Here is a 13,976-nt window from a genome sequence, read left to right as displayed (position 1 = left end):
TGTAAACTGTACAACTGTATTTACTATGTCATCAAATGTTGGATGACATAGTGACACAGTATAGTATGACGTTTTTGTCAAATTTTGGCATTTAAATTTTTTCCCAAAAATGTGGGATGGCATATATGTCATTTTTGTCACATTTTGGACCAAATTTTTTTTTTTGAAAAAAAAAATTCAAATTTGGGACGACGTAGTATTGTACAACGTTTTTGTCAAATTTTGGACCAAAAACTGTTTCCCCCCAAAAATTGTAAAATTTTGAACGACATAGTATAGTATGACGTTTTTGTCAAATTTTGGACCAAAACATTTTTTTTTTTTTAAAGGTCACATTTTGGACAACGTACTATAGTATGTCGGTTTTGTCAAATTTTGGACGCCCTGGTTATTACAAATAAGATTTCTTTCAGTTTTTTTTCTTTTTTTTCAACTGTATTTACTATGTCATGAAATTTTGGATGACATAGTGACACAGTATAGTATGACGTTTTTGTCAAATTTTGGCATTCAAATTTTTTCCCAAAAATGTGGGACGGCATATATGTAATTTTTGTTAAATTTTGGACCAAATCTTTTTTTTGAAAAAAAAAAAAAATTCAAATTTGGGACGACATAGAATTGTACAAGGTTTTTGTCAAATTTTGGACCAAAAATTTTAAAATTTTGAACGACAGTATAGTATGACGTTTTTGTCAAATTTTGGACCAAAACATTTTTTTTTTTTTAAAGGTCACATTTTGGACAACGTAGTATAGTATGTCGGTTTTGTCAAATTTTGGACGCCCTGGTTATTACAAATAAGATTTCTTTCAGTTTTTTTTCTTTTTTTTCAACTGTATTTACTATGTCATGAAATTTTGGATGACATAGTGACACAGTATAGTATGACGTTTTTGTCAAATTTTGGCATTCAAATTTTTTCCCAAAAATGTGGGACGGCATATATGTAATTTTTGTTAAATTTTGGACCAAATCTTTTTTTTGAAAAAAAAAAAAAATTCAAATTTGGGACGACATAGAATTGTACAAGGTTTTTGTCAAATTTTGGACCAAAAATTTTAAAATTTTGAACGACAGTATAGTATGACGTTTTTGTCAAATTTTGGACCAAAACATTTTTTTTTTTTTAAAGGTCACATTTTGGACAACGTAGTATAGTATGTCGGTTTTGTCAAATTTTGGACGCCCTGGTTATTACAAATAAGATTTCTTTCAGTTTTTTTTCTTTTTTTTCAACTGTATTTACTATGTCATCAAATTTTGGATGACATAGTGACACAGTATAGTATGACGTTTTTGTCAAATTTTGGCATTCAAATTTTTTCCCAAAAATGTGGGACGGCATATATGTAATTTTTGTCAAATTTTGGACCAAAAATTTTAAAATTTTGAACGACAGTATAGTATGACGTTTTTGTCAAATTTTGGACCAAAAATTTTTTTTTTTTTTAAAAAGTCACATTTTGGACAACGTAGTGTAGTATGTCGGTTTTGTCAAATTTTGGACGCCATGGTTATTACAAATAAGATTCCTTTCAGTTTTTTTTCTTTTTTTCCCTTTGGCGGCCCTCAGTCCAATGTTGGGTTCCTAAATTGGCCATCAGGTATCAACACTTTGAGAACCCCTGCTCTACACCTACTAATTCTCGTGTAAAAGAGGCTGACATTGTCATTACTGAGGTGCAGATTTACCTTCATCACAGTTTCAAACATGGGGATGAGCACAAACTTAATGAAGCCGATCTGAGCCGTTGGTTTGGTGACTTTCTCTCTGTCCATGAATGGAGCCACAGGAAGCCCTTCAGACTTTTCCCTGTCACTCTGCGCAGCACGGACACAAAGATGAGTCGATTAGATGTCACTTTACACAACGGGATGGAGGAAACCTGACCCCGCATTAAAGTACAGTAAATGTAGCTAAAATTGTGTTATAGTAAAGAGTTACAGTGGCTAAAAACATGTTTGTCACACTGACCTGTGACCACAAAAAAAATCAATTCATTCTGTAACCCAAGTGAACACATGGTTTCCTCAAAATGCATGCTGGAGAGTTTTGTATTCACAATGTCAAAAATGTGTTTGACAAGGTGACAGTGACCTTAACCTTTGACCTTTGACCACACAATGTAAATCAATGTATCACTGTGTCCAAATGATTGTGCCTGATGTTATGAAATTACCGCAGTCATATGCGCGCTCCCGCTAGTGCAAGTGCTGTCCCGATTCTCAGAAAAATTAAGTTAAATTAATTAATATTGAGATTTTTCCGACACCACCCTTGGAAGCAAGGGCTACCCAGAATGCATTGCGTGTTTTCACATAAGAAAGATGGCGTCGAAAGCAGCGAAGCGAGTGCGAGTACAAATTAAGTACTTTCTGTTTTCTATTTTTTGTTAATAGATATAAAAAATTATGAAAACCATTGTATTTTCTTAGTTTAGACCCATATTATGGATTACTGACGTCATTGTTGCGTAACATTTATTTTACGATCTTTTGTCAAATGGGTTTTGCGGCTCCAGATTAATTTTATTTGGGTGGAGAGGGGACAAAAATGTCTCTTTTCATAGTAAAGGTTGCAGACCCCTGCCCTAGATAATGGATGTATGGATGGAGTTCATTTTGGGGATAAAAAATCAAAATAATTTTGAAATGTTTCCCCAGTGCTTTCGCTGGACTCACCTGCATGAAGTACTCCTCCAGCAGACAGTCCACCCAAGGCTCAGCCACCTCCATGGGTCGCACTTCATTGGAGATGTCGCAGCACTTGATCAGCACCATCTTCAGCTGCACACAGCACAAACGCCAACATGAGGGTTACAGTGCAGTGCAAAAGTCTGAAAATGAAACACTGAAAAACAAAGTTCACGGTTGGCGTAATAATACGGGGTAACCTTCAAGTTTCCAAGCATCACTGAAGACGGCCACTACAACTGATGAAAGTAAACATGAAATAATAAAGTCACAATCTCACCTATGAATTCAGCTCAATGGTAAGAGTTTATTTGTTTGTGTGGTTTTAACACAGTCAATTTTACAGTGTTAAAGTAAAAGGCTGCAACTATTACTTTTCCTTTTATTAAATACAAGTTCACAGCTTCTTAAATATGCTGATTTCTTTGTTTCTCCATAAAACAAATGGTTAAAACTAATCAATTTTGGTTTATTTTGAGGTTTTGGTTTTCTGACAAAAGGTTTTGACCAAACTAACGAATTGATTGATCAAAGTCGTCATAGTGAGCAAAACTCTTAATATAAAAACCCTCTGTGAGCTTTACCAGCAGTTTACCATTCTGCCCCTAAACTACCGCCTTTGGTTTGCTAGCTGGCTGAGACGTCTCTGTCAGACAGAGCACTGACATAATCTATACAAACACTGGCATATAGTTCAACTTAAGCACTTCAGCAAGTAGACCAGAATGAGTGTGTGCAGCGGCTTCAGTGGACTGGACAAAGACGCTTGATTTGTTCTCTCGCGTTTGTCCTTACAGGCTCCGGTAGAAACACGGCGTCTCGCTGCTAACAGTGGCTATGCAACCGCGGCCCGCGACCATGTTATTTTACATGACTTTTTGAAACACTACGAAAATGAAACAAAAACTATTATACTAAATTAAAAAAAAAAATTTGACCAAAAATTTTTGGTCCAAAATTTGACAAAACCGTCATACTATACTATGTCGACCAAACTTTGAAAAAAAAAATGTATCCCAAATTTTTGGTCAAACATTTGACAAAAACGTCATACTATACTATGTCGACCAAAATTTGAAAAAATTTAAATGTATCCAAAATTTTTGGTCCAAAATTTGACAAAAATGTCATACTATACTATGTCGACCAAACTTTGAAAAAAAAATTGATCCAAAATTTTTGGTCCAAAATTTGACAAAAACGTCATACTATACTGTTGTCCAAAATTTGAAAAAATCTTCGACTAAAAAATCATGGTCCAAAATTTAACAAAAACGTCATACTATACTATGTCGTCCAAATTTTGAAAAAAAAACGTATCCAAAATTTTTGGTCCAAAATTTGACAAAAACGTCATACTATACTATGTCGACCAAAATTTGAAAAAATAAAAATGTATCCCCAATTTTTTGGTCCAAAATTTAACAACACCGTCATACTATACTATGTCAACCAAACTTTGAAAAAAAAAATGTATCCAAAATTTTTGGTCCAAAATTTGACAAAAACGTCATACTATACTGTTGTCCAAAATTTGAAAAAATCTTCTACTAAAAAATCATGGTCCAAAATTTAACAAAACCGTCATACTATACTATGTCGTCCAAATTTTGAAAAAAAAACGTATCCAAAATTTTTGGTCCAAAATTTGACAAAAACCTCATACTATACTATGTCGACCAAAATTTGACAAAAATAAAAATGTATCCCCAATTTTTTGGTCCAAAATTTAACAACACCGTCATACTATACTATGTCAACCAAACTTTGAAAAAAAAAATGTATCCAAAATTTTTGGTCCAAAATTTGACAAAAACGTCATACTATACTGTTGTCCAAAATTTGAAAAAATCTTCGACTAAAAAATCATGGTCCAAAATTTAACAAAAACGTCATACTATACTATGTCGTCCAAATTTTGAAAAAAAAACGTATCCAAAATTTTTGGTCCAAAATTTGACAAAAACGTCATACTATACTATGTCGACCAAAATTTGAAAAAATAAAAATGTATCCCCAATTTTTTGGTCCAAAATTTAACAACACCGTCATACTATACTATGTCAACCAAACTTTGAAAAAAAAAATGTATCCAAAATTTTTGGTCCAAAATTTGACAAAAACGTCATACTATACTGTTGTCCAAAATTTGAAAAAATCTTCTACTAAAAAATCATGGTCCAAAATTTAACAAAACCGTCATACTATACTATGTCGTCCAAATTTTGAAAAAAAAACGTATCCAAAATTTTTGGTCCAAAATTTGACAAAAACCTCATACTATACTATGTCGACCAAAATTTGACAAAAATAAAAATGTATCCCCAATTTTTTGGTCCAAAATTTAACAACACCGTCATACTATACTATGTCAACCAAACTTTGAAAAAAAAAATGTATCCAAAATTTTTGGTCCAAAATTTGACAAAAACGTCATACTACACTGTTGTCCAAAATTTGAAAAAATCTTCGACTAAAAAATCATGGTCCAAAATTTGACAAAAACGTCATACTATACTAAACACGGCGTCTCGCTGCTAACTGTGGCTATGCAACCGCGGCCCGCGACCATGTTATTTTACATGACTTTTTGAAACACTACGACAAAAATGAAACAAAAACTATTATACAGCGACTAGACAATGCAGGAGCACATAATATGTATTAAAAAAGTGGATTTTGGGTTATATAAACCCATAAATACTACACATTGTCCCTTTAAAAGTCATTCCATAAAATCAAAACTCCTTACACAGGTGACATGCTCCTCATCTGTGTAGTCAAAGTTGTCGACTTTCTGCTTAAAGGAGTCTAGGATCTCACCGTGTCGTGCCATGTCTGTAGCCAGGATCAGTGTGATGGTTCCCTGAAAAACAGTTGGTCCCAGGATCAAACATCTCATTAACACAAACACAAACACAGACAGAGATGCACACACACACACACCTGTCGTATCTGTTTGAAGGCTTCTGGCTCAAAGTTGGAGAAGATGTTAGAGTCGGGTTGAGAGAAAATCTGGAAAGCCACGGCGCAGTGGTGATTCTCCAGAGGGGAGATGTCGTTGTAACGAACCGCCAACTCTGTTCTGGCATTGATCTGGTACCTGGAAGAGAGACGGGACGGCAAGAATTAGGTAGGAACCCTAACCCATAGGGTTCCAGATCTGTTCCATAATACAATGGTTCTGTGTTTGGGGATCATATTCCATCCTTCCACAACACATCATGTAAAACAGTGCTGTTATTTTTCAGGACTCCTGTTGACAGTTAAAAAGGGAACCCCTTTAGCAGGGATTGGGGGAAAAAAAAATAGTTGCCATGCATGGTCAGGTGTGTGTTAATCGTTTGTGTTAGTGTGTCTTACGTGTTGTTGTATCCAGGGTGATCGAGATCGTGACACACAGCAGCTGTCATGAGAATCAAAATGTCCACCTGAGTGAACTTCTCCTGAAACGTGAACACAACAATATTTTAATTAATCAGTGTGTGTGTGTGTGTGTGTGTGAGAGAGAGTGATGCCTCATTACCACATCTGAGGTATAGATGCTTGATAATTACTCAATAGGCCTGGATTTATGAAATGAGAAGAGATAGAAGCCTCTCCTTCATATTCCCATGACATCACTTGCTTTGTTATCGTCCTCCCATGACAATCACAGCATGACTGAATTAATCATTTTTAGCACATTAATCACATTCATTCATGTTGACAAAAGGACTTGAGCGAGAAACCTGGATGATGTTGGTTGTAGCCAAGGTGAAAGAACACATATTTTCCTAGAAGATTCCCCTTTTAGAGTGACCAATTTACCTAATCCCCAAATGGACTGTGGACCATTGGACTGTGGGAGGAAGCCGGAGATCCCAGACAAAACCCCCCCACACACACACAGGGAGAACATGCAAACTCCATGCAGAAAGGCCCTTGGTTCCAACTGGGGCTCAAACCCAGGTCTTCTTGCTGCAAAGGCAAGAGCGCTAACCACGACGCCAACCGCGTGGCCCATTTCTTCAAACTTCAATCATCCAATCCAATAAACAACACCAAACAAGAGTCAATAACGGCATAAGCTATTTGCCATTGGCAGAAAAGCATTTCCACAAAATATAAATCAACACAATTACAAATATCTACTTCATGAATGACATCTATAAAGAACTACTGGGTGCAGTACCATAAAACATCTGCAGGTGGAGCCCCAGAGCAAAAAGGTCTGGAAAACTTTTTATCGAAATGTGACGAAACCATCATACTATACTTTGTCGACCAAAATTTAAAAAAAAATTTGACCAAAAATTTTTGGTCCAAAATTTGACAAAAACGTCATACTATAATATGTCGACCAAACTTTGAAAAAAAAAAAATGTACCCAAAATTTTTGGTCCAAAATTTGACAAAAACGTCATACTATACTATGTCGTCCAAAATTTGAAAAAAAAAATGTATCCAAAATTTTTGGTCCAAAATTTTTGGTCCAAAATTTGACAAAAACGTCATACTATACTATGTCGTCCAAATTTTAAAAAAAAATGTATCCAAAATTTTTGGTCCAAAATTTGACAAAAACATCATACTATACTATGTCGTCCAAATTTTAAAAAAAAATGTATCCAAAATTTTTGGTCCAAAATTTGACAAAAACGTCATACTATACTATGTCGTCCAAATTTTTTAAAGAAATGTATCCAAAATTTTTGGTCCAAAATTTGACAAAAACGTCATACTATACTATGTCGTCCAAAATTAAAAAAAAAAAAATATCCAAAATTTTTGGTCCAAAATTTGACAAAAACGTCATACTATACTATGTCGTCCAAAATAATAAAAAAAATGTATCCAAAATTTTTGGTCCAAAATTTTACAAAAACGTCATACTATACTATGTCGTCCAAATTTTAAAAAAAAATGTATCCATAATTTTTGGTCCAAAATTTGACAAAAACGTCATACTATACTATGTCGTCCAAAATTTAAAAAAAAAATGCATCCAAAATTTTTGGGCCAAAATTTGACAAAAACGTCATACTATACTATGTCGTCCAAAATAATAAAAAAAATGTATCCAAAATGTTTGGTCCAAAATTTTACAAAAACGTCATACTATACTATGTCGTCCAAAATTTGAAAAAAAAATGTATCCAAAATTTTTGGTCCAAAATTTGACAAAAACGTCATACTATACTGTCGTCCAAAATTTAAAAAAAAAAATGGATCCACAATTTTTGGTCCAAAATTTGACAAAAACGTCATACTATACTGTTGTCCAAAATTTGAAAAAATCTTCGACAAAAAAATTATGGTCCAAAATTTGACAAAAACGTTGTGCTATACTGTCATCCAAAAAATGAAAAAAAAATTTGAAAAAAAAAATGTTGGTCCAAAACTTGACAAAAAAGCCATACTATACTATGTCGTCCAAAATTAGATTTTTTTTTTTTTTTGGACAAATTGAGTATAGCATGTTATAGCAACCTAAGGAAGTGATTTCAATGAAAACAAAGTGAGGACCGGCCAAAATGTCCTCACTCCGTAAAAATGACCTCACTTTGTTGGTTAAAAACCCTCACTGGTCCTCAGCAAGTACAAGAACACACACACACTCACACACACGCCATCATACTATACTTTGTCGACCAAAATTTAAAAAAAAGAATTTGACCAAAAATTTTTGGTCCAAAATTTGACAAAAACATCATACTATACTATGTCGTCCAAATTTTTTTTTAAAAGTGTATCCAACATTTTTGGTCCAAAATGTGACGAAGCCATCATACTACACTATGTCGACCAAAATTGAAAAAAAAAATTTGACCAAAAATTTTTGGTCCAAAATTTGACAAAAACATCATACTATACTATGTCGTCCAAAATTTTTTTTAAAAAAGTATCCAACATTTTTGGTCCAAAATTTGACAAAAACGTCATACTATACTATGTCGTCCAAATTTAAAAAAAAAATGTATCCAAAATTTGACAAAAACGTCATACTATACTATGTCGTCCAAATTTTTTAAAAAAAATGTATCCAAAATTTTTGGTCCAAAATTTTACAAAAACGTCATACTATACTATGTCGTCCAAATTTTAAAAAAAATGTATCCATAATTTTTGGTCCAAAATTTGACAAAAACGTCATACTACACTATGTCGTCCAAAATTTAAAAAAAAAATGTTTCCAATATTTTTGGGCCAAAATTTGACAAAAACGTCATACTATACTATGTCGTCCAAAATAATAAAAAAAATGTATCCAAAATTTTTGGTCCAAAATTTGACAAAAACGTTATACTATACTATGTCGTCCAAAATTTGAAAAAAAAAATGGATCCACAATTTTTGGTCCAAAATTTGACAAAAACGTCATACTACACTGTTGTCCAAAATTTGAAAAAATCTTCGACAAAAAAATGATGGTCCAAAATTTGACAAAAACGTTGTGCTATACTGTCATCCAAAAAATGAAAAAAAAATTTGAAAAAAAAAATGTTGGTCCAAAACTTGACAAAAAAGTCATACTATACTATGTCGTCCAAAATTAGATTTTTTTTTTTTTTTGGACAAATTGAGTATAGCATGTTATAGCAACCTAAGGAAGTGATTTCAATGAAAACAAAGTGAGGACCGGCCAAAATGTCCTCACTCCGTAAAAATGACCTCACTTTGTTGGTTAAAAACCCTCACTGGTCCTCAGCAAGTACAAGAACACACACACACTCACACACACGCCATCATACTATACTTTGTCGACCAAAATTTAAAAAAAAGAATTTGACCAAAAATTTTTGGTCCAAAATTTGACAAAAACATCATACTATACTATGTCGTCCAAAATTTTTTTTAAAAATGTATCCAACATTTTTGGTCCAAAATGTGACGAAGCCATCATACTTATGTCGACCAAAATTGAAAAAAAAAATTTGACCAAAAATTTTTGTTCCAAAATTTGACAAAAACATCATACTATACTATGTCGTCCAAAAATTTTTTTAAAAATGTATCCAAAATTTTTGGTCCAAAATTTGACAAAAACGTCATACTATACTATGTCGTTCAAAATTAAAAAAAAAAATGTATCCACAAGTTTTGGTCCAAAATTTGACAAAAACGTCATACTATACTATGTCGTCCAAAATAATAAAAAAAATGTATCCAAAATTTTTGGTCCAAAATTTTACAAAAACGTCATACTATACTATGTCGTCCAAAATTTGAAAAAAAAAATGTATCCAAAATTTTTGGTCCAAAATTTGACAAAAACGTCATACTATACTATGTTGTACAAAATTTGAAAAAATCTTCGACAAAAAAATGATGGTTCAAAATTTGACAAAAACGTTGTGCTATACTGTCATCCAAAAAATGAAAAAAACATTTGAAAAAAAAAATGTTGGTCCAAAACTTGACAAAAAAGTCATACTATACTATGTCGTCCAAAATTAGATTTATTTATTTTTTTGGACAAATTGAGTATAGCATGTTATAGCAACCTAAGGAAGTGATTTCAATGAAAACAAAGTGAGGACCGGCCATATAAATCAACACAATTACAAATATCTACTTCATGAATGACATCTATAAAGAACTACTGGGTGCAGTACCATAAAACATCTGCAGGTGGAGCCCCAGAGCAAAAAGGTCTGGAAAACTTTTTATCGAAATGTGACGAAACCATCATACTATACTTTGTCGACCAAAATTAAAAAAAAAATTTGACCAAAAATTTTTGGTCCAAAATTTGACAAAAACGTCATACTATAATATGTCGACCAAACTTTGAAAAAAAAAATGTACCCAAAATTTTTTGGTCCAAAATTTGACAAAAACGTCATACTATACTATGTCGTCCAAAATTTGAAAAAAGGATGAGTCCAAAATTTGACAAAAACATCATACTATACTATGTCGTCCAAAAAAATTTTTTAAAATGTATCCAAAATTTTTGGTCCAAAATTTGACAAAAACATCATACTATACTATGTCGTCCCAAATTTTTTTAAAAAATGTATCCAACATTTTTGGTCCAAAATTTGACAAAAACGTCATACTATACTATGTCGTCCAAATTTAAAAAAAAATGTACCCAAAATTTTTGGTCCAAAATTTGACAAAAACGTCATACTATACTATGTCGTCCAAAATTTTAAAAAAAATGTATCCAAAAGTTTTGGTCCAAAATTTGACAAAAACGTCATACTATACTATGTCGTCCAAAATAATAAAAAAAATGTATCAAAAATTTTTGGTCCAACATTTTACAAAAACGTCATACTATACTATGTCGTCCAAAATTTGAAAAAAAAATGTATCCAAAATTTTTGGTCCAAAATTTGACAAAAACGTCATACTATACTGTTGTCCAAAATTTGAAAAAATCTTCGACAAAAAAATGATGGTCCAAAATTTGACAAAAACGTTGTGCTATACTGTCATCCAAAAAATTAAAAAAACATTTGAAAAAAAAAATGTTGGTCCAAAACTTGACAAAAAAGTCATACTATACTATGTCGTCCAAAATTAGATTTATTTTTTTTTTTGGACAAATTGAGTATAGCATGTTATAGCAACCTAAGGAAGTGATTTCAATGAAAACAAAGTGAGGACCAGCCAAAATGTCCTCACTCCGTAAAAATGACCTCACTTTGTTGGTTAAAAACCCTCACTGGTCCTCAGCAAGTACAAGAACACACAAACACTCACACACACGCACACACACACACACACACACACACACACACACACACACACACACACACACACACACACACACACACACACACACACACACACAGCAGAAGGTGTTTACCTGTAGGCTGCAGAGGCAGATCATGCTGTACATCATCTGTGTGACACAGAAACAGTGGCGGAAGTTGTGGAAGGGGTTGTTCCTGTAGTTGTCATGAATACATAACTACCAAGAGAGACAAAGACGGAGAGAAAGTGAGAGATGTATGTGTTTTTTAAGGAAGTGCTGTGGCTCGAGCTCAACATTTTGCCACATTTAGCTTCAAGCACTATATTACCGTTTGCCATAAAGCTAAAGTGAAATCTAAAAATGTTCAGCTCATATGCAAATTCACACGGTCCATAACTGGAGGTACCAAAATAAAAGCTTGAGATGGTCAGGCTGTGTTTATAGAATCACAATTAAATGAACAAATTCAAATTTGGCACATGGCCTGATAATAACTGCCTAAAAGTAACAAAAAAAACATGTTTGGAGAAATTTTGTTGAGGTGTTTTGGCCTCACTTTGACCTCCCTTTGACCTTGATATATACGCTGCTGTGTGCTGGACATTGCATAAGTGGAGCTGATTTATTTCAAGTTTTTATGTATATTTTCCCTACCGATAATTCTGGAATACATGGCTTTCACAAGTACAACCTGTGAATTGGAACATTCACACATTTAAATTGGAACATTCACAAGTTGGAATCAAATTAATGATTTAACTCTATAAACACAGTCTGACCATCTTCAGGTTAACTGACCGTGTTCATTTGCAACATTTAGATTTAACATCCATCCTTTTCTACCACTTAATATAAAATATAAAATATTACTTATTAAATAAATTCACAACACTTTTTTTTTAACATTGTTTGAATGGTGAAAATGTTGATTGAATGTGTTCAGGTGTTACCAGCCATCTCTTGAGCGTAATTGGGTTGATGTTAAAGTCTTTGACCAAGCCAAGGTCATGGTACATATGTTCCAGACAGCTTAGCATCTGAAAGAACAAAAGCAAATCACTGTGATGTGTCTGCAAACAGTCAGTTGAAGATGCATTTGCATTGCATGATGTTTCCTCTTTCTTTGTTTTTAGTTTCACAAATTAACTCGATACCACAACTCGTCGAAATGACGTCAACCATTTAGCAGTTTTTGCCTCATGAAAGTATTTAATGTAGAGCATTGGTTCTCAAAGTGCGGCCCGGGGGCCAATGGCGGCCCGCAGAAACATTTCTGGCGGCCCGCAATGAATTACAGTTGATAGTTTTAATCCAGGAGCTACTAAGCTTGTTAAATGTTTATTGGACATTACTGGATACAGACCAATAAGTGTAAACTGTACAACTGTATTTACTATGTCATCAAATGTTGGATGACATAGTGACAAAGTATAGTATGATGTTTTTGTCAAAGTTTGGCATTTAAATTTTTTCCCAAAAATGTGGGACGGCATATATGTCATTTTTGTCAAATTTTGGCCCGAAATTTTTTTGGAGAAAAAATGTCAAATTTGGGACGGCATATATGTAATTTTTGTCAAATTTTGGACCAAATTTTTTTTTTTTTAAAACATTTCAAATTTGGTACGACATAGTATTGTACAACGTTGTTGTCAAATTTTGGACCAAAAACAGTTTTCCCCAAAAAATTGTAAAATTTTGAACGACATAGTATAGTATGACGTTTTTGTCAAATTTTGGACCAAAAATTTTTTTGAGAAAAAATGTCAAATTTGGGACGGCATATATGTCATTTTTGTCAAATTTTGGACCAATTTTTATTTTTTTGAAAAAAAAATAAAATTTGGGACGACATAGTATTGTACAACGTTTTTGTCAAATTTTGGACCAAAAACTGTTTTGCCCCAAAAATTGTAAAATTTTGAACGACATAGTATAGTATGACGTTTTTGTCAAATTTTGGACCAAAATTTATTTTGAGAAAAAATGTCAAATTTGGGACAGCATATGTAATTTTTGTCAAATTTTGGACCAAATTTTTTTTTTTTTTTTTTTTTAATTCAAATTTGGGACAACATAGTATTGTACAACGTTGTTGTCAAATTTTGGACCAAAAACTGTTTTCCCCAAAAAATTGTAAAATTTTGAACGACATAGTATAGTATGACGTTTTTGTCAAATTTTGGACCAAAAATTTTTTTTTTTTTTTAAAGTCACATTTTGGACGACGTAGTATAGTATGTCGGTTTTGTCAAATTTTAGACGCCATAGTTATTACAAATAAGATTTCTTTCAGTTTTTTTTCTTTTTTTTTCCTTTGACGGCCCTCAGTCCAATATTGGGTTCCTAAATTGGGCCTCAGGTATCAACACTTTGAGAACCCCTGCCTTAGAGAGATGATACTACACACACATACAGAGCAAGCAGCAGGAAAGACAGAGGCAGAGAGGAGAGGGTCGATTGTGGGTGAGACGAGTTCAACGAGATCGTCAGTCTTACCTCATTGGCCTCCCACAGCCAGACATCGAAAGCGGGTTTTTTGAGGGCATCTATGGTGTGTTGTGACAGCATGTACTGCAGGCAACAG

At 33.1% G+C, this 13,976-nt stretch overlaps 1 protein-coding gene across 1 annotated transcript in view; it reads right to left on the bottom strand.

The window, feature by feature from the left end:
* Positions 1–13,976, bottom strand: part of pde9aa (phosphodiesterase 9aa) — a gene marked incomplete at both ends in the record, with an annotated part of 44,533 nt that overhangs the window by 1,209 nt on the left and 29,348 nt on the right. The window contains 8 exons of the mRNA XM_083889443.1: positions 1,696–1,824; positions 2,686–2,790; positions 5,450–5,563; positions 5,644–5,800; positions 6,061–6,143; positions 11,501–11,605; positions 12,340–12,426; positions 13,889–13,963. Of these exons, the coding sequence (XP_083745569.1) occupies positions 1,696–1,824; positions 2,686–2,790; positions 5,450–5,563; positions 5,644–5,800; positions 6,061–6,143; positions 11,501–11,605; positions 12,340–12,426; positions 13,889–13,963 (855 nt within the window). The remainder of the gene's footprint in view (positions 1–1,695; positions 1,825–2,685; positions 2,791–5,449; positions 5,564–5,643; positions 5,801–6,060; positions 6,144–11,500; positions 11,606–12,339; positions 12,427–13,888; positions 13,964–13,976) is intronic.

The sequence above is a fragment of the Microchirus variegatus genome (assembly GCF_963457635.1).
Source record: "Microchirus variegatus genome assembly, chromosome: 5".
Lineage (NCBI taxonomy): Eukaryota > Metazoa > Chordata > Actinopteri > Pleuronectiformes > Soleidae > Microchirus > Microchirus variegatus.
The sequence above is the reverse complement of the archived record's forward strand: the minus strand, read 5'-3'. Positions and strand labels throughout refer to the sequence as shown.